Source organism: Nicotiana tabacum, chromosome 1 (genome assembly GCF_000715075.1).
Source record: "Nicotiana tabacum cultivar K326 chromosome 1, ASM71507v2, whole genome shotgun sequence".
Lineage (NCBI taxonomy): Eukaryota > Viridiplantae > Streptophyta > Magnoliopsida > Solanales > Solanaceae > Nicotiana > Nicotiana tabacum.
The window spans coordinates 167,343,357-167,365,074 of NC_134080.1; the positions used below are offsets into that span (position 1 = coordinate 167,343,357).

The 21,718-nt window shown below is 33.4% G+C and overlaps 3 protein-coding genes across 3 annotated transcripts; 1 reads left to right on the top strand and 2 right to left on the bottom strand.

The window, feature by feature from the left end:
• Nucleotides 1-6,510: 6,510 nt before the first annotated feature.
• LOC107820264 (transcription factor DUO1) lies at nucleotides 6,511-8,585 on the bottom strand. The gene is made up of 3 exons (XM_016646528.2): nucleotides 8,330-8,585; nucleotides 7,472-7,730; nucleotides 6,511-7,100 (listed from the first exon to the last, which is right to left on the bottom strand). The coding sequence occupies exons 1-3, from the start codon at nucleotides 8,569-8,571 to the stop codon at nucleotides 6,651-6,653; spliced, it is 951 nt and encodes a 316-aa protein (XP_016502014.1). The 5' UTR covers nucleotides 8,572-8,585; the 3' UTR covers nucleotides 6,511-6,650.
• Nucleotides 8,586-9,424: 839 nt separating this feature from the next.
• On the top strand, nucleotides 9,425-14,689 carry LOC107820256 (uncharacterized). Its single transcript, XM_075221943.1, has 12 exons — nucleotides 9,425-9,727; nucleotides 10,358-11,176; nucleotides 11,357-11,605; nucleotides 11,688-11,816; nucleotides 11,909-12,019; nucleotides 12,130-12,283; nucleotides 12,383-12,544; nucleotides 12,597-12,726; nucleotides 12,832-12,955; nucleotides 13,863-14,077; nucleotides 14,162-14,383; nucleotides 14,476-14,689. The coding sequence occupies exons 1-12, from the start codon at nucleotides 9,425-9,427 to the stop codon at nucleotides 14,687-14,689; spliced, it is 2,832 nt and encodes a 943-aa protein (XP_075078044.1).
• A 2,004-nt stretch (nucleotides 14,690-16,693) lies between these two features.
• On the bottom strand, nucleotides 16,694-19,386 carry LOC142164271 (uncharacterized). The gene is made up of 5 exons (XM_075221949.1): nucleotides 18,794-19,386; nucleotides 18,127-18,677; nucleotides 17,698-17,876; nucleotides 17,266-17,568; nucleotides 16,694-17,134 (listed from the first exon to the last, which is right to left on the bottom strand). The coding sequence occupies exons 1-5, from the start codon at nucleotides 19,384-19,386 to the stop codon at nucleotides 16,694-16,696; spliced, it is 2,067 nt and encodes a 688-aa protein (XP_075078050.1).
• Between the last annotated feature and the right edge of the window lie 2,332 nt (nucleotides 19,387-21,718).

Below are 21,718 nucleotides of genomic sequence, written 5' to 3' on the forward strand. Positions count from 1 at the left end.
CATCTGGACGCCATACAGCGACGAGTTGCTAGCTCAGCTGCCCTTTTATGTTGGCCTGTTATGTTTGTGTTTGTGCTGTAGTAATGCTTTATTTTAATTGAAGTGCAAAATAAGTTTAAGTGCTTGTGTTGTTATACGAAACTATCAAACCACACTTTACATATTACATTTCCTACAATTAAATAGCTTTTTCTTCACTCATTTCAAATTGTGGAACATAATTTTATTTGATATATATTGCAACATACACAAGTAAAAACATGTATTACAAAAAACAATACCAAAATAAAAGACTAGGGGTATCCTTGATAGTTGGGTACATTCGACGAACTTGCACCAGGAGCCGGATTACCACCGCCACGCACACCACCTGAAGGACATTTACGACGGTCGTATCCTGTTTGCGAGCATATGCCACATTTACGCATAAACGGTGTCACCAACATCCATTTGGTTCTGTATATGCGTTCTCTTTTGCACTTGCAGCTTGCGCAAATAGTCCTTGTTACATACCATCTTAAAAGGTTCTGGTGGCCAATAATGCTCAGCACCTAATGGCTGCAACTTCCCACTATACGTGTCTATGTATGCAGCAACACTGTATTGCCTATCAATATAGTTTGTTGCCCCATATCCAACTTGTTGAAAGCACTTCAACGTATGTGCGCACGGCATGTGGTAGATGGTCCATTTCCCACATGAACATAACCTTCTATTTTCATTCACCGTCTGTAGATTATTCCCACGGTGTCCACGGATAGCGGTCTTAACTTCAAAAACACCTCGTTCATGATCGTACTGAAAAAATGAATGCCACTGTGCTCGCCTCCTGGACCTTTCAAATCTTCTCATGGGTATTGGCATAAATTGAACACCCTTGTCCATCAATGCTGATGCAGCTGCATGCCTTTCAACAAACCTCTTCGCGCTCTATTTGAATGTCATGCGGACCATGGCAGTGACAGGCAGTCCACGGGCAGACTTCAACAAGCCATTGAATGACTCCGACACGTTTGCAGTGAGGGCTCCCCATCGTCTGCCGCCATCAGCATGCAATGTCTACATGTGAAGCTCATGCCCCATCAACCAAGTATAGGCTCGTGGTTCTAACTGCCGGATCGCTTCCATGCGCCTCGTGAATTTGCAGTGCTGGTGCTCAGTTGCAGCCAGCCACATTAAGTCATGCAATTCCTTGTCAGGATATTTCTTCTGGAAATTGGCCTTCAGGTAACGCACACAGTAACGGTGGTATGCATATGGTTCCTTCCATTTAGGCAAGTGACATACAGAACTTAAAATACCACCATGCCGATCAGATATTAGACAAATACCTGAACGCTGTTTGACAACGTGCTGCTTCAAATGGTTCAAAAAAAGTGTCCATGTCTCTTCACTTTCGTTAGCACATATGGCAAAAGCTAGTGGAAATATTTGCCTGTTGGCATCTACTGCAACTGCAATCAAAAGCTTAATATCATACTTTCCATAGACATGAGTACCGTCTATGGAAATAACAGGACGACAATGCACAAAACCATCAAATGCTGGTTTAAATGACCAGAACACATAGTTGAATATTCGGGTCTGTCCGGACTCCGCTCACGCCTCCATTCAACAACAGTCTCGGGGTTAATGTGTTGCAGTGCGGCCATGTACCTGGGCAGATTTGAAAAAGACTTATCCCAGTCGCCATAAATAAGTTCAAAGGCACGTTTGCGACCGAGATATGCCTTTCTTTTGGTTATAGTACAACCATACTCCTAGTGGACGGCTGTAATACACTCTTTAATCTTGAACCTAATGGACACTTCCAAATATGGAATCAAGACAAGAGAAATCAAGTCCACATCCAAGTTGAAGTGATTCTCATTGTATGTGTCCATTTCACATCTGTGCTCGCTAATAAATTTACCCACTTTCCACAAACCTGATTTCTTCTTGGTGGCACGCAACATCCAGTGACAACCCATAAAGTCTCTACGGCATACAGCCTTGTATTTCTCCGTAGTTGACTCACTTACCGTCATCTCACGGCACTCTCCTATACTGTAGATTTTTACAGCCCTAATTAGGTGAGCTTTATCGGGGAAATACCTGCCCTTTGTCAAAACAGCTGGTCTAGACTCATCCCACATCGCTGACCGAAATTCATCATCATCCCTTGTGAGGGCATCCACGTTCGGCATGCTTGGCAAATTATCAAGGTAGGGAATATTCCGCTCATGAAATGGCACGTGGGACTCGTACACTCTTGGTCTAGCTGTAGGTGGAAGAACATGTTCCCTCGTCAACTCAGGTTAAACATTCACTTCCTCCTCATCATCACCCTCATCATGGAAGGGTGTGTCATCCCCAGACTCATCCGCATTGTTTTCATAATCACTATCATCTTCCTGACTCTGCGCATCTGCCAAATCACGAGTAAATACGTCGTCTATGGGAAACTATATGAGGTCAGGAGCTTCAAGAAGCTCATTTTCACTGCACATAAAGAACAAAATGATAAGTTACCCAACTAGATAAATACTTTAGATATAGCTATATCACTTTACTTACAAGTCGTACTGTCTTGACGTTTCATGATGGATATTTTCTTGTTGGTGATGACTCCCAGATGGACCACCATGGTCCAATACTCCAGAACTACGCATATTCCAACTAGGGGCAGGGTCATAACTTGTAAAATTCATATCCGGACGGTACCCCCTATGAAAAATATGAGTGTTAATACAAATCCAATTAAAACATAAATTAAACATTGCTAAAGCGTAGTAAAATTGAAGTTTACCAGTCGTCTTGTTGATTATCTAAAGTCGAAAAATTATTTTGTGGCTGCTCATTCGCCGGTGGTGACAAGTTTAAATCAAGGCAAGCTCTTTCATCACCAATCTGTCCGGCAAAAACTGCTCCAGAATAACCACCCGATGACTGGGGGTTATCCCTACTATGCACGCCCTCATTATTGGGAACGTCTTCCACCTTGACGTACATTTCTAATAATTTTATTACAATAAATTCCCTATATTCATCCGGAATCAGCAAAAAATCTCTAAGAGTTTCATCATCCTCGATGTTAAACTCAGAATAATAAGCAAACCTCTGCGGAGTCACTGAATACGGAAATCTACCGGTTATTTTAAGGTTAACCGAACGCCTTCTCTCATTCATTTTTTTACGTAACAACGATACCAATTTATCGTACTCCATAGTAAGCGGCAATTTAACATGACATTGTAGAGGTGAGCTATACCTCACAGAGTTATTCTCCAACACAACCTCACCCCCCCCCCCCCAATATAGTGAAACCCTTATTTTTGCCACTTCAGACATTGTAAAAAAATAAATGATAAGAAGAAGAGAGAAGTATGAACGTAAGTTTGAAATAAAGTATTGAATGAATTTTTATAAAATTGAAACGCCTTTAAATAAGGCAAGTCTGACGTTGGGGTGTAGAATTTTTCTATGTAAAACGCAGTACAATACTACGTTTTATGTATTGAATTATTGTTATGTCAGTTCATTATTGGTGGGGGCAAAAACCAGAGTACAACGCAATTATTTAATGTAAAACGCATTATTATACTGCGTTTTACAAATGTATCTTAGTAAAACGCAGTATAGTACTGCGAATTACAAAAAAAAATTAAGTAAAACGCAGTACTATACTGCGAATTACTTTAACGGCAAAATTTCCGTTAAAGTAATTCGCACTATAATACTGCGTTTTACTCATTTATGTAACTTTTTTTTAAAGTAGTACAAAAGTGTTTTTTGTCCAAAAAATAATTAAAAAGGTTTAGGAGTCCATACAATGCTCGAATGCCACGATATAGGAATGTAGCCAGGTATGGTAACGATGAAAACTTATCGACATATTTCTTCTTTCGTATACTAAATCACTAATAAGTGTTGACTTGATTAAAAAAAAATAGTAAGTTTGAAGTCGTAAGTACCTTTTATTGCAAAAAATTTATACTCCGTATTCAAGTACTGATGACTTCCAACAGTACTTTTTATCAAGCCTACATTCATCAACATATGGAAGAAGAAATATATTGCTCACATTATTTTTTTCTATTTTTCTGTATATATCTTTCAGACAAAATTTAAAAGACTGACATCTACCAAAACATGATTACCAAAAAAAGGAAGTGCAATATAAAACCATAGATTAATTCTTTGTCAGACAATCAGTACTTGCGCATGCACCTCACATTAATATAGGGAAAGGAAGAATACTTGCGCATATTCTTCATTTCCCATGGTTCCCTAATATAGTAATGTGGGGTGATAGCGCAATTAATGGTTATGGTTTCACTTGCCATGATTAGCCTTTATGTACTACAACTGAGCTTATTGCGGGCCGTCGTTGAAACTTGCAAAGAGTTGCTCAGAATGAAGAAACTTTTTGGAAAACTTGGCTTTACTTCGGAGAGGAATGTGCTTTATTGCGACTTTGAAAGTGCTATCATGGTGGCAAAAAATTATATATTTTACGGTAGCTCTAAATATGTTGATATGATATAATATTGGATAAGAGATGTGTTGGAATCTAAGTTGCTTGAGCTTGAAATCAAAAGTTGCTCGTCGTGAAAAGAGTAATTGATTTCAAGGCCATCATGTGGCCTCCCCTCCTCCTCCAAACGAGATAAGTGGTCCGCCACTTGGTTTTCACTTCCCTTCTTGTCTTGGATGTCAATATCAAACTCTTGCAATACAAGCATCCATCTTATCAACCGAGCTTTTGATTCCTTTTTGCTTATAAGATAGTGAAGCGTCGCATGATCCGTATGCACAATGACTTTAGCACCCATCAAATATGGGCGGAACTTCTCAGTAGCAAAACACAATGGCTAGTAACTCCTTCTTCGTAACAGTATCATTGACTTAGTCACTATTTATGGTAATACTAGCATAGTAGACCGGATGAAAAATTTAATACATTGCCCCAAAACAGTCCTCATCACTACATCACTTGTATCACGCATGATCTCAAATGACAAACTGTAATTTGGAGATGTAATGATAGGAATTGTTGTCAACTTGAGCTTTCAAAAGCTCTCATACAATCATCATTGAAATAAAATTTGGCATCCTTGTTGAGGAGTTTCCATAAAGGATTCACCACTTTAGAAAAATCATTTATAAGTCTCCTGTAGAATCTCACATGGGCCAAGAAATCTCTTAAATCTTCAAAAAGAACTACAATCTTACAAACACGTTTCACAAAATAAAAAAAAAAAAAATCAATTTTTTTTCTATAGGATCGTTCAATATTGCGTAGTTCTCCAGATTGTTTGGTAGAGTTAATATCTTAAAATTCGCTAAACTATGACATTATTGTTACTTTTGTGGTTAAACTATTCAGCGTCCCCAAATCATCCCTCCCCCAAACTATATTCTTCTTCATATTAAAATACTCTCGTTATATTTCTGACAAACCGTATATAATAACTTGCTATTTAGCGCGCTGAAAAAGCCATCCAAAGGGCCGGACCTGTCAGCATCTAACAACTAATTAGCCCATACACTTACAATTTTTTTTAATTTAAATTTTCTCCTAATTACCTTTATATCCCACCGTACCTTTCTTCCTTATTTATTCACTATTCTTCCTCTCTTTTTTTTTACCTTTCTTCTTCATTTTTCTATCCGTTCCATCCAAAATTCTCCTTCGCTTATTATTAGTGAATCAATTTTTTAATCTTTCTCGTTTTATTTTTCTTTCATTTATTACCCGAATATGTTTGAAAGAAGAAACACTCATTAATCAATAACTCACAAAAAAAGATCTAATTTTTTTGGTGAAATAAAATTAAAGTTACCCAGCAAATTTATAAATTAATTTTGCAACAATAAAGTTAGTTTTTAAAGTAGTACCTGTGTATAACAATCTTCTTCAAACTAGCACAAGTTTTACCAATACTCTTCACTCAATCAGAACCCTAATGAACCCTAGATTTTTTAGTAAACCCCCAATCTCGAACAGAAACAAAATAAGACCGAGCAATAGAGGGTTATTGGGGAAAATCAAGGTTACATCGAAGCTTAATGGAGCAAATAGCTATTGAGTATCCATCATCTATAGAGAGGAGAGATCAGGAGAATTGATGGAAATGATTTTACCCTACCCCTCTTTTTTTTCAAGCGGGTGAATATTTATCCCTCTAATAATATTTGATTATTATTTAAAAAAAATTGATTAAGTCAATTTTTAGATTAAGCCAATTAATTATCTCACATGTGGATTGCGACATGGAAATCTTTTATGATAATTTGGAGCATGTGACACTCGTTATCAGAAATACAACGTCACTATGAAGGAAAATATAGTTTATGGGGTCTTGAAGACACCAGATAGTTTAAGCAGAAAACTTACAAAGATGTGATAGTTTATAGGAATTTTAGGGTATTAACTCTTGTTTTAATAATTTTCCATGAAATGAAACCCTTCAACCGAAAGCAATATCTTGCATCAGGCCATCATAAGAAAGTGGATAAAGCACCAAATGAACATTTTAATGAAACATTTCAATCCTAAATTAAATATTCTTTTACAAATAATGGGGTTTGCCATGGCAGTCGTTCCACAAATTAAAGAAAACTAAATAGTAATCAGCAGCTACAGTTAGCAACAAATTCTGACTAAATCACCATTCAGATGGGCTAGGCAGAGGTTCAATATGATCAAACATATCCAAAGGAAAGTCATCAATGAAGCTATCCGGAGTAAGTGGCTTGTCAATCTCTCTCTTCACAATATTGTCACAACATGATCTTTCTACAAATGGGACTTGCACATTATCTAATTCAGAGCCATTGAACTGTCCAAACACATCAATGAAGTTAGGCATGTTGAATTCTTGATTTTCCAAAGGCACACCAAAGTCAGTTTGAATATGTGATGATTCTATTCCAAGTTTATAGTCATTTGGAGTGAAATCAAGTTGAAGCAGGTTTGATTCAAAAGCAATGGAATTTGGATTCACTAGCTCTGGGAATGGGACCATGTTATGAGAGTTATCAAAATAGGAAGATGAGCATGATTGTGACTTGGATAAAGATTCTTCTTGATCTGTTGATGAGCTGAATTTTGGTGCCTGAAAATTCCAAAAAAGAAGTCATGTATACTCAAGCTGAGAGAAGAAGAGAGATTACAATTAAAGGGCATTAAGCAATTATTCTTGGTAGAAGAAGTCTTTATAATAGAGTTCAGCTTCTAAAAAGAAATTCATTATCAAGTCACTTAAAAGACAATTGCAAGTAACTGTTTATAAAAAGTGAGATTCGTTAGAAAAACAAGTCAAGTAACATGTTAGTAAAATACATTAAAAATATAATACGATGTCTATATATAGGGGTTATACGATGTCTACATTAAAAATACGTGTAGCATGCCCTTTCACAAGGATGACATGCACAAATCGGAAAATGGTCAAAGTTACATGGAATAAAATTTATTTGCAGTTACCTCTATTGGAGGAGAATCTTGAAAAACATCATTTTGGCTATCGTTGTTTTTGTTGTTGTCGTTGTTCTGTGGCTTTGCAGGTTGTGGTGCTGATGTTCGTAAAATCCTAGCCAATCTCTTTTGGCGACTACTCCAAAAATTCTTAACATCATTGTCAGTTCTCCCCGGCAAATATGTTGCAATTCTTGCCCATTTGTTCCCAAATTGTGCCTGAAGTTCAATCACTGTCCTCTCCTCCTCCGCTGAAAACTTCACTCCACTTTTCACCAAAAAGTGAAAGAAAAGAAAAAGACAAAGAATTCAATGAATAATTTCAACAAATATTAGAAACTGAAGTCATAATTTTCAAAGTGCAATGTGTTCGCATTTAAATTTCTAAATCCGACGACACCTGATCAACTACAATTCCACTTGGCAGAAATCGTTTATATATATATATATATATATATTTAATAGGTATAAGAAGCCAACATAGCGCATGCAAGCAGAATCATCAGAACTATCAAATGTTTAAGAGAATTGATTAAAACAACCAACAACAGTCTTCAACATATTACAAAATTCCATAAAAAATTCTCAGATTTTGCAAATCTTAGTAGAAAAAAAAAGAGAAGAAGAAACAAAACCAAAAACCTCTCTTAAACTGCATTAAATGCAATGTAATAAAGTAACAAACCCTATGTTCCCAGTAGCGGATTCAGAATTGGAGCGTGACGGATTTATAGATTAAAATTAATGTCGGTTCTGAAATATATATTTAACATTTCATATAACATTTTAGACCCGTCACTGCCTACTACCACCTTAAAAAAACTTGACAAAGAAAAAACCAAAGGCTGAGTAATTATAAGATATTACTTCTTTAAGTTGGGTCGAAGTTTATTGACCCAACGAAGACGACAAGATTTTCCAGTACGTTGCAAAAGACCTTTGGATCGAATGGAGCTCCAATCTCTTGGACCATATTTCTTCACATGATTTAACAACACTTGATCTTCTTCTGCTTTCCATGGTCCTTTCTTTATTTCATCCTCATTATGTTCAAACTGATAACGACTACGATTATACGAAGACGAAGTTGATGATCTTCTTCCTTCCATATTTAACTCCACAAGAATCCTTAACTGTTTGATGTTTTATGTCTGCAAATTCTATGCTGATTTTATCTTTCCTTGAGATAGTGACGGTTAAAGGCGGTTATGGCCACTATCTGCCCACGAATTACCCCACTTTCCCCCCATTTTCCTCTTCATTTCAAATAAGGTCAAAATATTATTTTACATTTGCCACACGTTCGAGTTTAAAAAGTTGTGGCAGACTTATGTCGAATTGAAAAATTAAAACGTTTTGCACAGAGTTTAAAGAGTTTTAAGTCTATCAGGAATTATTAATTTTGCATAATTTTATATCGGAGTAGTTTTTTCTTACTTATAGGGTCACTAAATAATGTTTGGTTGAAAAATAATCAAAAATATTCTACTTGTAACACTTTTTGATAACAAACGCCAAGCAGGCTCTTCCACCTTGGCCTTTGGGCTTCATAGAGGCTTCTTATTGGGCTCTTCTGTTGGGTAACTGTTCTTTTACATTAATATTATAAAGTCAAAATGGCATGGTATAACAACCTATTAAGAAAATTAGCATTAAAAAGCCTTAGTTTTAGATATTGGCACCCTATAGCCCTAGTTTAAATTTTTATTTGTTTTAATTAGCATAGCATAGCCAACTTATCGTGCTTCAGCATTTTCCCCTCACTCCTCCCCTTTCTCCTTCTTTTACGCTTTTCTTCTCTATCTTCCCCAAATTTCAAAATTTTCAAATACCCCAATTCTCTCCATTTTTATCCGATTAGTACTCTGTACTATGTCTACTTAAAAATTTTCTTAACTCTTTTTTTAAATCAAGTCCCATTGTAGAAATTTGAAGATATTCTCATTCTTGCCAAGTTGACAAATGGGTAAAAATTCATATGGTAAGAAATCAAAATCTAAATCAAATGTGGTCAAATTTTCATCTCTTCATGTTGATTATGACTCTGACTTTGAAGAAACGGTGTTGAAGAGGTGCAAATCCTCACATGCAATAGTCGTTCGAAAGGACAATCGAAGGGAAAAACGGGTTGAAGCATTGCATACAAAAGACAAAGGAAAAAAAATCGAAAATGCATCTGCTATGCAACAAAATATTGCTATTAAACCCAAAAAGAGAAAGCGTGCTAGCACGGAGGAAGTTCAATTTGATAAACTTCCTGTGAAGGTATTTTTAATCTCAATTTATTTAATGTATTTTATCCGATTTATAGTTTACATTAGCTATAAGCATTCATTTTTTGTATTTGATGCAATGGAAAAGTGGTAATGGCTTTGAACTAAATATTTGTCGTCTCCAACTCACTGCTTCTATGCTAAATATATGTGGTAAAAGAATACTACTTATTCTTCGACTATGCTGTTATGTCAGCTTCACATGGAGAAATCTGGGAGGATCTAGTGTTGTAACATAGTAGTTATAGAGCGTTGTTAAAAAAAAGTAGCTTCTATTTGGGAACCGAGACAATAGATTGTTGTGGTAACAAGAAATAAAAAGTAAATAAATAATTATTTGTCAAAAAAAAAGTAGTCTGATTAGTAACAAATAAATTGTAACTCAGTGCAGACACAGATCTGATGATTTCCAATCTTTAGGATCTCGTATTTTATCTCACTTGAACCTTTTTTATTTAGTATTAGTATATTTTCTTTTATATTAATTCTTTTAACATGCATCAGCTGTGAGATTGATGAAAATGTATAGAACTATTCTTCTGAAGATGTATAGTTTAGGAAAATTTAATGATATTCATTGTTCATATATGGCTTAGTATAATTAATATTTTTTTTAATGTAGAAATGGGATTACTATGTCGCATTGGATGCAAAATTATCTTGTTCTCATTGGAGCTCACATACCAATATTGGGGTTGTTGATGAGTTAAAGTTGAAATTGACGGATGAGCAGATTCAAATGTTTAGGAAAACTTGTTTTGGCTATTTCCTCGATTTGCCTCCTGTTGTTGTACAGAATCAAGTTATACGGTTCTTAATGTCTAGGGAGTTGGTTCAAGATAGTGAGGATGAGTTTTACGTCAAGATCAATCATAGTACCCTGTGTTTTGGGATTAGAGAATTTGCAATTATATCTGGTTTAAGGTGTGTTGGTGAAGTCAATGATGAGGGAACTTATAGTGGATCAAATAGGCTCAAGGAAGCCTACTTTCCCGATCGTGATAGAGTATCAAAGGATGATCTTATTGATTGTTTTATGGAAAAAAGATGGCAGTCAGATAATGATGCTCTAAAGATTTCGTTATTGTACTTCATATACACCTTCTTATTTTCCACAATTAGTAAAAGATCCTTTGAAAGTAATCGAGATTTTTTTTTGATAGAGAGTGGGGAATACGAGCAGTTTCCATGGGGAAAAATTGTATTTAAAGCTTTGATTGGTTCTGTGAGAAATAAGTTCAGATTTGTAAAGAAGTTTCATAGGTCTGGGGGTTTACCACTTGCATTGCATATTTGGATTTATGAGTGTTGTTCTGAAGTAGACCCTAATATTGCCACCCGTGTTGCAAGCCGAGTGCCACGGATACTAAATTGGAATGTTACAAAAAGGCCTAGCTTTGAGAAATTATGCAACGGCATGTTGGGAGAATCAAGGAACAAGGTAACATTGTTAAATTCTTAAGTATTTTAAAGTATTCTGTTATGGTAAAGTAATTGTTATATTTTTATAGTTCCACTAAAATAGAACGATTCATAGTTCTATGCATAATACTATTCAACTTATGATGCTTGATATACATGTAATTAGCATCATAAATTGTTATCTTTTTGTTTATTGTAGTTGGTATTTACAAATATTTCTGCAACCGTGGATGAGTTAGGGGCATTATATTTGCCCATAAATGTTGAATTTGCTGCACAAAAAGGTGTTGTTTCTGAGGATGTTTGTCAACTTAGTGTCAATGAATCTGGTTACATAACGCCGCCTTTCAAAAGGAGCAACAAGCAGCAGCTACGAAATATAAATAGCAATGCCTCAAATGATGAAAGCTTTTTGGAGGGAAAATATAGTATAAGTGATTTTGAAAAGGTATGTTTGTTTTCAAATTACATTTGTTGAAATACAGTGAATATTTTAGTAATAAAATTTTTTACTTTTAAACTCTGTTAAGCTAAGAAGGGAATATGAGTCTTTCAAAAAGTTTGTGATAGAGTCATTCGAGAAAGTATTTAATGGTAATATACCCGCACATAATTACGATCAAAGGCCCGATGAGAATGTTGAGAATGATTTTGAAAAGGTAAGAGTTCTTTATATTAATTATTTTGTGAACCTTCATTCTCTTTTCTTATAAAAAGACATTTTTTACTAATTTGTGCTAATTGTGTTCAGCTTAACAAGGATTTTTGTTTATTCAAGGAGTATGTGATGGATTCTTTTGCTAAATTATTTGATGAAAACAAAAATCTTCATAACAGATTCACTGAGAAGAGTGATGCAAAGGTATTCTAATCTAAAAAAGAACAATTTTATTTCAAAACTTAAAATTTCAACCATTCATATTGTTATGTATATAATTTATGAAATCATTATATTCACTAAATGTGTAACAGAGTGATGGAATGGCTGACAAGCAAGGTAATGTAGACATCGATTCTCCTAATAACAATCATGACCACGTTACTGATGAAGTTATTCATGTGCATGAAACTACCCAAATGAATATAATAAGCCAAGTCAACCAGGGAGATACCAATGTTCTTCATGGTATATTTGGAGTCATGTTTTATTTTATTAATAATTATACATGTTTATACAATCAACAAGTAAACTTATTTTAATATCTTTTATGATTTTTTTAACTAGACCGGTTGGAAAGTGTGGCTGAATATCGGAAAAATTTGCCTACGTTTGATGGTGGTGATTATCCGATTCCAAGCGAGTCTCAGATTGCTATACTTGAACAAACTGCTGTTCAAAAAGCTGTTGAGGTGGTAAATGAAACCAATGCCAAAACAATCCACAAGAGTAAGACGTATTGGAAAATATGAGAAGTCTCCATATATGCCACTTGATTCAGGAGATTGCAGTTCTGCGACACTAGTGCCTAAGCAATATTTTAACCTTAAGCATCCTTTTACTATTGACATCGGGGTTGAACCTGATATTGCTTTGCGTTGGGCTTTTGAGCAATTTGTTGATACGGGGACGTATAAAAAACCCAAGCAAGCTAATTTTTAATATCTAGCATAAATTATATTATTTTTTAATTTAATTTTTCTTTGATATTTAAGTTTTATATTTTATTTTTTAAGTGTGGGTGCGATCTACAAAAAGGGAAAGGATTTGATTGAGCCTTATGTCTTTAGAGATCATCATATTGTCAAGAAAGAATGGTTTCACACTTTGAATTACAGTGGTCAACCTTTGGACGACACGGTATGTTTTTTGTACTCCTTTTACATTAGATTATATCATTGTATATATGTGAGTGTGTGTGTGTTTGTGAGTATATATATATATATATATATATATATATATATATATATATATATATATATATGAATTTAAATACTAATATATGTTTTGTATCCATGTTCATTTTAATCCAATATGTATAACGCCATGTATAGCATAAACTCGCATGTATATCAGTATGTTCTAGTGATCCCTCACTTAACAGCCTCAGTACTGTGGATTATTTGAATGCATACACTTTGGATTAATAATATAAGGTTAATGCTTCAGGTCAATATCAAGCTTACCAAGTTCATTTTTTTTATTATTGCTTTGAAGGAATTGAGAGCTCACATGAACTAAATTGATAACATATCTCCTTAAAATAGGTTTTGCACATTATGATAGTCTAAATTTATGTGTAAATGAAGATTGTTTGGTGCCTTCTAATGCCAAAGTAATCGCTGCAACGTCATTCTTTCGTGCAGTTGTATGTGCTTTGTCTAGTGAGAGTAATTAATTGTCGTACTGTCATTTATAACCATTTATAAACAATGGAAGTAACTGTATAACTGATTAGCGTAATTGTATATTAAAACCTTCAACTATATGGATATGCTGTATATCTACATGTATATCAGACCCAAAAATTATTAACTTTATCTTCTTACAACCATTCTTTTTTAAAAGTATATCCTGATATGTATATCTAAGACTAAAAAATATAACTATATTTTTATAATATTATTTCATGGATATCAAGACAGTAATTGTATATCATATAATGCTTAACTTGAAACATATCAGTTTTTACTTAAATGCTTAGTTTTATTTTATTAAATCTTTAAGTGTTATATTTATTGACTTAAATCTGTTTTTATTTTGGCAGCATATTGATGTCATCTTCTACTATCTAAGGAAAAAAATAAAGTATGATGTTAACGTTCCAAAGTCCTTCGCCACGACAAACTTTCCATTTTGTGTTAAGGTAAAATCATTGTATGATCAGTTTCTGTCGAGCAATAGGGACTATGGTGTCATCCCTAAGGATCATGAAATAGCTGATTATATGCGAGGCTCTCGCATGCCGTGTAATGTTCCGTGGCAAACTGTCGATCATGTACTAATTCCTATAGGCTTAAAAGACGAATGACATTGGATTTTAGGTGTGTTGACTTTTAAGGACAGGTGCATACATGTGTATGATTCCATCAGAGGAGAGCAACATGATGCTAAAATTCGTGAGGCCGTTCAACCATATGCAGTGTTGATTGCTCGTTTCTTGGCTAGTACAGGTTTTTATAGGAAGAGACATGATATTGATTTGACCAATGTACCATACAGTGACAGATCACTTGCTGATCCATTAGCTATTCACTTGGTTGATGATCTGCCACAACAAGAAAACGCGTATGTTAAGTTTTCGATATTTCATTTCTTTAAATAATTATATTTTATTAAAGGGCGTTGATTCCTTCTAATTTATCTTCACTTTGTTTTAGTGATTGTGGTGTATATGTGGCATCTTTTGCGGAGTATTTTATCCATCAAAGATCAATTCCAGCTGTCTTCGATGCAGATCAACATCGCAAACGACCTGGTACATTATTGTGGGATTATGGTAGATCTAAACAAGAGAATGAAAATGAAAGTGAGCTAGAGTTTTCTAAAAGAAGTTTCAGAATAAATGCTCCTGCAACATTGAAGAACAATTAGTCTTACTCTTTAGTTTAGTTATCTATTATTTTGGGATATGTAAATACATTTGTGTTTTATTAATGGCTCATTATGGCACAATATTTGTAATATATTATTTATATTTTGCAGGTTTAACGTATCTTTTTTCTTTTTTTGTCAAATTAAGAAATTACTAGTATGTAGCATGGGTATATTTATGGAATTTTTTTTTTACTTTGTTTACTGTTTATTATTTTTTTTAAAATTTAACATGTGTATGTCTAAATTTTCTTTAGCATGCTCATGTCTAACATAAATGAATATGGTAGTTCCATAAACAAACCCCACCATTATTGTGTATCTCTACCCACATGTATATCAATACATAATTTTACTACATACATTTATATATATATATATATATATATATATATATATATATATATATATATATTGTTCTGTGATAAAATACACTAACACAATAGCATTGTGTATATCGCTATCCACATGTATATCAGTACTTAATTGTACAACTACAGGTAAATATTTAAGTGAACTAACTACACCAGTGTAGTTTATAAATATAGTATACATTTAAGAGAGATAACATGTATATCCAACTATGTATATCCGTGAACCTACTACTCTATTTTTGAGTATATCTCCGTTCCCATGTATATCAATACCTAGTTGTACAATTACATGTTTACATTTATTTGAGCTAACATGTATATCCTGATGTGTATATCCTTGAACTCACAACACCAGTTTTTTGTATAACTCTATCCCCATGTATATCAATACTTAATTGTTAAAAAACATGTATACATTTTATTTTATATTTGTATGTGTAACAAGCACAGAGATATATATCCAAACTTGATTCAGTGTTCAGTATGACGACATATTAATTCAACTTCATATAAAATGATTAAATTGTAAAGATCATGTGCCAAAATATTATTTACATGTCAATGCAATAATATACATGATGATATACATGTCCTACACAACTTAATGTATTGACCTTGTCCAACTAATTTATATGATACATTTTGATATACATACGAAAATGCTAAATTAAAACTTGCATACACAAGTGCAAAACTTAAATAACTTCTGAACATGAATAATACTTCAATCATTTAATAAACTTGATATATATACAAACAATTTATCTTTAAGGTCATTCAGTGGTTATAAGGTATATTTCTACATGTTCTCCTATTGTGGCCCTCACGTCCACATTGTCCGCATGAACTCTTTGGCCTCTTAGCTTGTGATTCTGAAACCTTCTTGTATCTCACCTATATCGCTATCCACATGTATATCAGTACTTAATTGTACAACTACAGGTAAATATTTAAGTGTGCTAACTTGTATATACTGATATTTATATCCGTGAACTAACTACACCAGTGTAGTTTATAAATATAGTATACATTTAACAGAGATAACATGTATATCCTACTATGTATATCCGTGAACCTACTACTCTATTTTTGAGTATATCTCCGTTCCCATGTATATCAATACCTAGTTGTACAATTACATGTTTACATTTATTTTGAGCTAACATGTATATCCTGATGTGTATATCCTTGAACTAACTACACCAGTTTTTTGTACAACTCTATCCCCATGTCTATCAATACTTAATTGTTCAAAAACATGTATACATTTTATTTTATATTTGTATGTGTAACAAGCACAGAGATATATATCCAAACTTGATTCAGTGTTCAGTATGACGACATATTAATTCAACTTCATATAAATTGATTAAATTGTAAAGATCATGTGCCAAAATATTATTTACATGTCAATGCAATAATATACATGATGATATACATGTCCTACACAACTTAATGTATTGACCTTGTCCAAGTAATTTATATGATACATTTTGATATACATACGAAAATGCTAAATTAAAACTTGCATACACAAGTGCAAAACTTAAATAACTTCCGAACATGAATAATACTTCAATCATTTAATAAACTTGATATATATATACAAACAATTTATCTTTAAGGTCATTTAGTGGTTATAAGGTATATTTCTACATGTTCTCCTATTGTGGCCCTCACGTCCACATTGTCCGCATGAACTCTTTGGCCTCTTAGCTTGTGATTCTGAAACCTTCTTGTATCTCACCTTCTTCGGTCTTCCAGGCATCTTATTCCAAACTGGTGGCAACACAACTTGTTCTAATACCTCTACTGGAATTGTCCATGTGCTTTCATCTAGATGAGGATAAATTGGAATGTCGTATGCTTTCAACATGTATTCATTGATGTAGTACATAGAGAAGTAATCTTCACCCTCTAAGTTTTTTGACCTCAAAACCGCCCACGCATGCGGACAAGGGATTTGATCAAGCTGGAACCTTCTACAACTACATGTCCTTTCCCTAAGGCAAACGATGAACAACCTCCCATTATCAATAACTGAATGTAAGTTTTCAGTCGATGGTCTTACCTATATTTGGTAGAAAAGCAAGATTAGTCTACACTTTATGTATAAAATCCAAAAGAGTAACTTTATTGAGTTATTCTGTAGAAAAACATGAAGTTTGAAAATAAGGAATATGTTATATAATATAAACTTACCATCATATGCTGTGATGCATCAAGATTTTCATCCAGTATAGCATTGTATTTAAAGGTAAACTTTGTAAATGTTGCTTGTGCAGTGTTTCGATTTGTGTAGTTCCACCTGTTGATCAACATTCGAATTTCTTCCAGTAACTGCTGTATCGGAAGTTCCCTCGCTTCCTTAGTTGCTGAATTTAATGATTCTGCAATGTTAGAAGTCATTGTCATTGTTCTGTTGACTTTTGCATGCGCTCTACTACACCTGTGATACCCAATATCAAATAAGTAATCCTTCACTCTTCCATCTATTTGTTCCATCTATGTCATATGGTGATTAAACTCTTGAATAGTATATGCTCTTGCAGTAGCAAAAAATATCTCTCTTAGCTCTTCTTGGCTCCTCTTATATCTGTCTTTTATGTTATTCCATAGATGTCATATACAAACACAATGAGAAACTTGAGGATATACTATTGAAGCTGCCTTAGCTATGCTCTCATTTCTGTCCGATACAATGCACATGTCATCTCTATCACCAAACGCTTCTTTGAACCTTTCAAAGAACCACCCCCATGAGGCATCATTCTCCTTATCAACAATTGCATATGCAAGTGGAAAAATCTTGCCTGTTTACAATATATTAATTATATTCCTTCAACAAAGTATTTATTATAAATATATTCTATTTAATAAATACCTATGGATGATTAGTTGATATGCACGGATTTAAAATAACTATATAAGTGTAAATGGCTATACACAGAACTTTTATACATATATGTATACTCTGATATACAATTAGTTCTTTGGATATACATGAATATGTTACTAATATTTAGAATAAATGAAATATAGTAGAGTATTTCTAGAACAAACCTCCAGCATCTTGCGAGCAAGCTGTGAGTAACATTCCTCTGTACGTTGCTTTAAGGAAGCTTCCATCAACCACAACAATAGGTTTGCAAAATTCCCATCCCTTTATTGATGCATATAAGGCGACAAAGGCATACATGAAGTGTTCTTCATCTGATTTTCTCAAACACACAACTGACCCGGGGTTGGAATGCATCAACATATATAAGTAACTTGGCAGCTTTGCATACGACTCACTTGGGTCTCCTCTTAAAAACTGAAGGGCCTTTTGCTTTGATCTATTTGCCTTCCAGTAGCTTAAGTCAATACCGTAATGTTTTTTCATGTCTTTAATTATGTCCTTTGCAGTGTATATTATTTTTGGATCAACATATTTATCACAAATAATTCTTCCAATAACAGGAGCAGTAGCTACACGTTGTGTAAACAACCTATCCCTCGCCGAACATGTGTGATCCTTACTGAATTTTCTAACCCTAAAGATTTTTGACTTGTTTAGCGATGAAGACTTGAAAAACCACGTGCAACGGTCATTGACACATACCAGACAGTATCTAATAACATCCAAATTTACACGATAATAAATAAATTAAGATAAACTATTGTGTGTTGTGAAAATAAAAAAACTGTTGATTGTATACAATTATTAAAGTTAGATATACATTCATACCTTGATGGACTTGATCGATCAACCTTAAACTGAAATTTTTTCTGAATAGCATAGTTTTTTAACGCCATCATCAGTGTCTCCTTGTCCTTGTAAAGTTGGCCTTCCGAAACAGTATTATTTAGAGGATCATCTATTATTGGAGTTTCATCAAAATCTACAACTTCGGCATCATCTACGTTATCAAACGCAATCAACTGTAGTGTATCCCCGTTATGTATATCATATGTATTAGCAATTTGTAGGCATACAGATGAATTTTCCTCGTTTCGATTAAACGCGTGCATATCTTTCTCTTTCACTGTTAAACACAGCGGATACTCATTAAACGCATAATTTTTCTTCTTCAACTCGATATATACACGCAATCTCATATCATTGTGTATCATCATTGGTGGTGAATCTTCATCGCATTTATACTGGATTTCAAGCAGATTAATTGTGGTGTCAATCATCAATTGTTTTGAAATTGTAGAAACAAAATCAATAAATTTAGTTTCAGTACTAATCACCATTCCTTCAACTGAGTAATCCACAAATCGATTGTTGATATCCCAGCGTCCCCCGTGCTGTATCAAAATCGGCAAAGTAGCCATTGAATCTGTATTCTATATACAGAGATTAAAACCCTTCTTCTTCGGTATCTTAGAACTTCAAAAATAAAAAATAAAATTGTTTCCAAAGAAAGAACTAATTATTGCATCAGAATACAGAAATTTGATATTCAATTTCCGTGATGGCTGAAAAATCTTCGCACCCTTGTTGATTTTTAAAGGAAATATATTTTCTGCATTTGGGTTTATTTTGGTCGACTGGGTAGTTACCCTTCTGATGGGATACATCATGCAAGCGTGTTTGGAGGACAAAATCTTAAAACCCCCCTAGTTTTGAGGGGTTGTATAATCGTGTCTTTTAGGATTTGGCTATTTTATGCCAATATTTTTGGGCTACTAGTGCCAACGTAAATTTATGGCCAATACAATGCCAATTATAGTGAAGGATTGCTATACGGTGTCAATTCCTCTATTATAAATTTAGAAATTTTTGGGGTATTATCACTTTTAACCGGCGTCAGAAACTATTTATATCTATTAGCCAAAAAAGTGTATAGAATTTGTATATATATATATATATATATATATATATATATATATATATATATATATATATATATATATATATATATATATATATATATATATATATATATATATATATATATATATATATATATATATATATATATATATATATATATATATATATATATATATATAGAGAGAGAGAGAGAGAGAAATTTTATATTTTTTTCTGACTATTATTTTTATATCGGCTATACAGTGTCAGTTTTTCAATTTTTTTAGAGACTATTACCTAGTTATTGTTATAAAACATTGAAAATAAAATAAAAAAGAAGAATATTGCATAGAAAGTAGGGAGAGAGAATTCTTATTGATTTTGGGATGAAATACAATAGAATAGAACCCTCTATTTATAGGGAGAGAGTGACTTAGCCACCAAGTAATAAACCCTAGAATCTCTCTAAATATAGACATTCACCATAAATAAAATTCTATTTATAACACTCCCCCTGAATGTCTATTCAATAGATAATGTGCCTCGTTAAAACCTTAAATAAAATAAAACCCAATGGGAAAAAAATTCTAGAAAAGGAAAAAAGAGTACACATATCTAATAATACGCCTTTTGGTTGCCTCGTTAAAAACCTTGCAAGAAAAATCCAGTGGGGTAAAACCTTGTAAGGAAAAAAGAGTGCAACGCGCATTAACTCCCCCTGATGAGAGCATCAATTCACATCCTTGAGCCTTCACATTCCAATCTTGTGCACCATCTTCAAGAGATCGTTAGTAGAGATTTGATAAATAAATCAGCCATATTAACTTGAATGAATATTTTGCACCTTGAAATTATCATTTTTGATAGAGATGAATTGTCTTCATATGATCCTGTTGGAATCGTCATTTCAATATCATCACATAAGGGCAAAAACTCTTGCAATCATATTATCATGCGTGTAAATATACCAAGATACATTTGTGTACAAATTGCACTGAAGATGTGGTACTTCAAGATCAAGAATTGTATATGTTTTAAACAATTTAAATCCTTCAAGGATTGTCATATAAGTCATATAATAGACTTTAATTAGATGCATATCAAGTTATCATGTCATGCTAGACAAATAAGATATCGAAAACTGATTGCACATATCATTGACTTTATACTTTCAAGTGTTTGAACTATATGTCCAAAACTACATGTCTTTCATATTAAACCAATTCTATTTGAATTGTGTATCATCTATTTGGCCAATATTTTTGTGTCTGTCTTGACAGCCTTAAGATCATCATATATACTTAGCGCTATGATAGATGTCGTCGACAAATATTTTATATCGGTTCCAATAATTTTTCATAAAGATATAACATAGAGATCTCTTCATTCATATATTCAGGTACCTGAATCTCTCATGAGATTTTATGAAGTGTTATGTCATGTGATCTTCTAGATCACTTGCCTCCTTATTATGATCAGTTTGATCATTTGATCATCTTCTTTATCAAGAAGTTTTATTTGAAACCGATTTGTCTATATGCTTTAAGCGTACCATAAACTTTTTCCTTCTAGGACTTAATATGAGCATTTGCAATGAGAATATAGTTACTTTCTTTGGGTCAGCAAATGCGTCTGGCATGCTTTGCAATATATTGCAAATGAATTATCCTTTATTGAACTTCAAGTTCATATTATTTTATTCGAGGATCTAGATGCACACATGATAAGTCATTCCACGTAACCTTTTCTCAAATATTTATCATCTCTCCCCTCATGTTAGAAAAACCAACTTGCTTCATCAACTTTAGAAATCCATCTTTGTGTGTTATGGTGCTAATCAAAATATACACT

Excerpts from the sequence above, each read along its gene's own strand:
- LOC107820264 (XM_016646528.2), bottom strand. The coding sequence starts at position 8,571 with ATGGAAGGAAGAAGATCATCAACTTCGTCTTCGTATAATCGTAGTCGT. Across the intron at positions 7,731-8,329 it reads CTTCGACCCAACTTAAAGAA|TGGAGTGAAGTTTTCAGCGG; the intron begins GTAATATCTTAT and ends TTTGGTGAAAAG. Across the intron at positions 7,101-7,471 it reads AAGATTCTCCTCCAATAGAG|GCACCAAAATTCAGCTCATC; the intron begins GTAACTGCAAAT and ends TGGAATTTTCAG.
- LOC107820256 (XM_075221943.1), top strand. The coding sequence starts at position 9,425 with ATGGGTAAAAATTCATATGGTAAGAAATCAAAATCTAAATCAAATGTG. Across the intron at positions 12,284-12,382 it reads AGATACCAATGTTCTTCATG|ACCGGTTGGAAAGTGTGGCT; the intron begins GTATATTTGGAG and ends TTTTTTAACTAG. Across the intron at positions 12,956-13,862 it reads GTCAACCTTTGGACGACACG|CATATTGATGTCATCTTCTA; the intron begins GTATGTTTTTTG and ends TTATTTTGGCAG.
- LOC142164271 (XM_075221949.1), bottom strand. The coding sequence starts at position 19,386 with ATGGCTACTTTGCCGATTTTGATACAGCACGGGGGACGCTGGGATATC. Across the intron at positions 18,678-18,793 it reads GATCGATCAAGTCCATCAAG|ATACTGTCTGGTATGTGTCA; the intron begins GTATGAATGTAT and ends GGATGTTATTAG. Across the intron at positions 17,877-18,126 it reads TTGCTCGCAAGATGCTGGAG|GCAAGATTTTTCCACTTGCA; the intron begins GTTTGTTCTAGA and ends TATTGTAAACAG.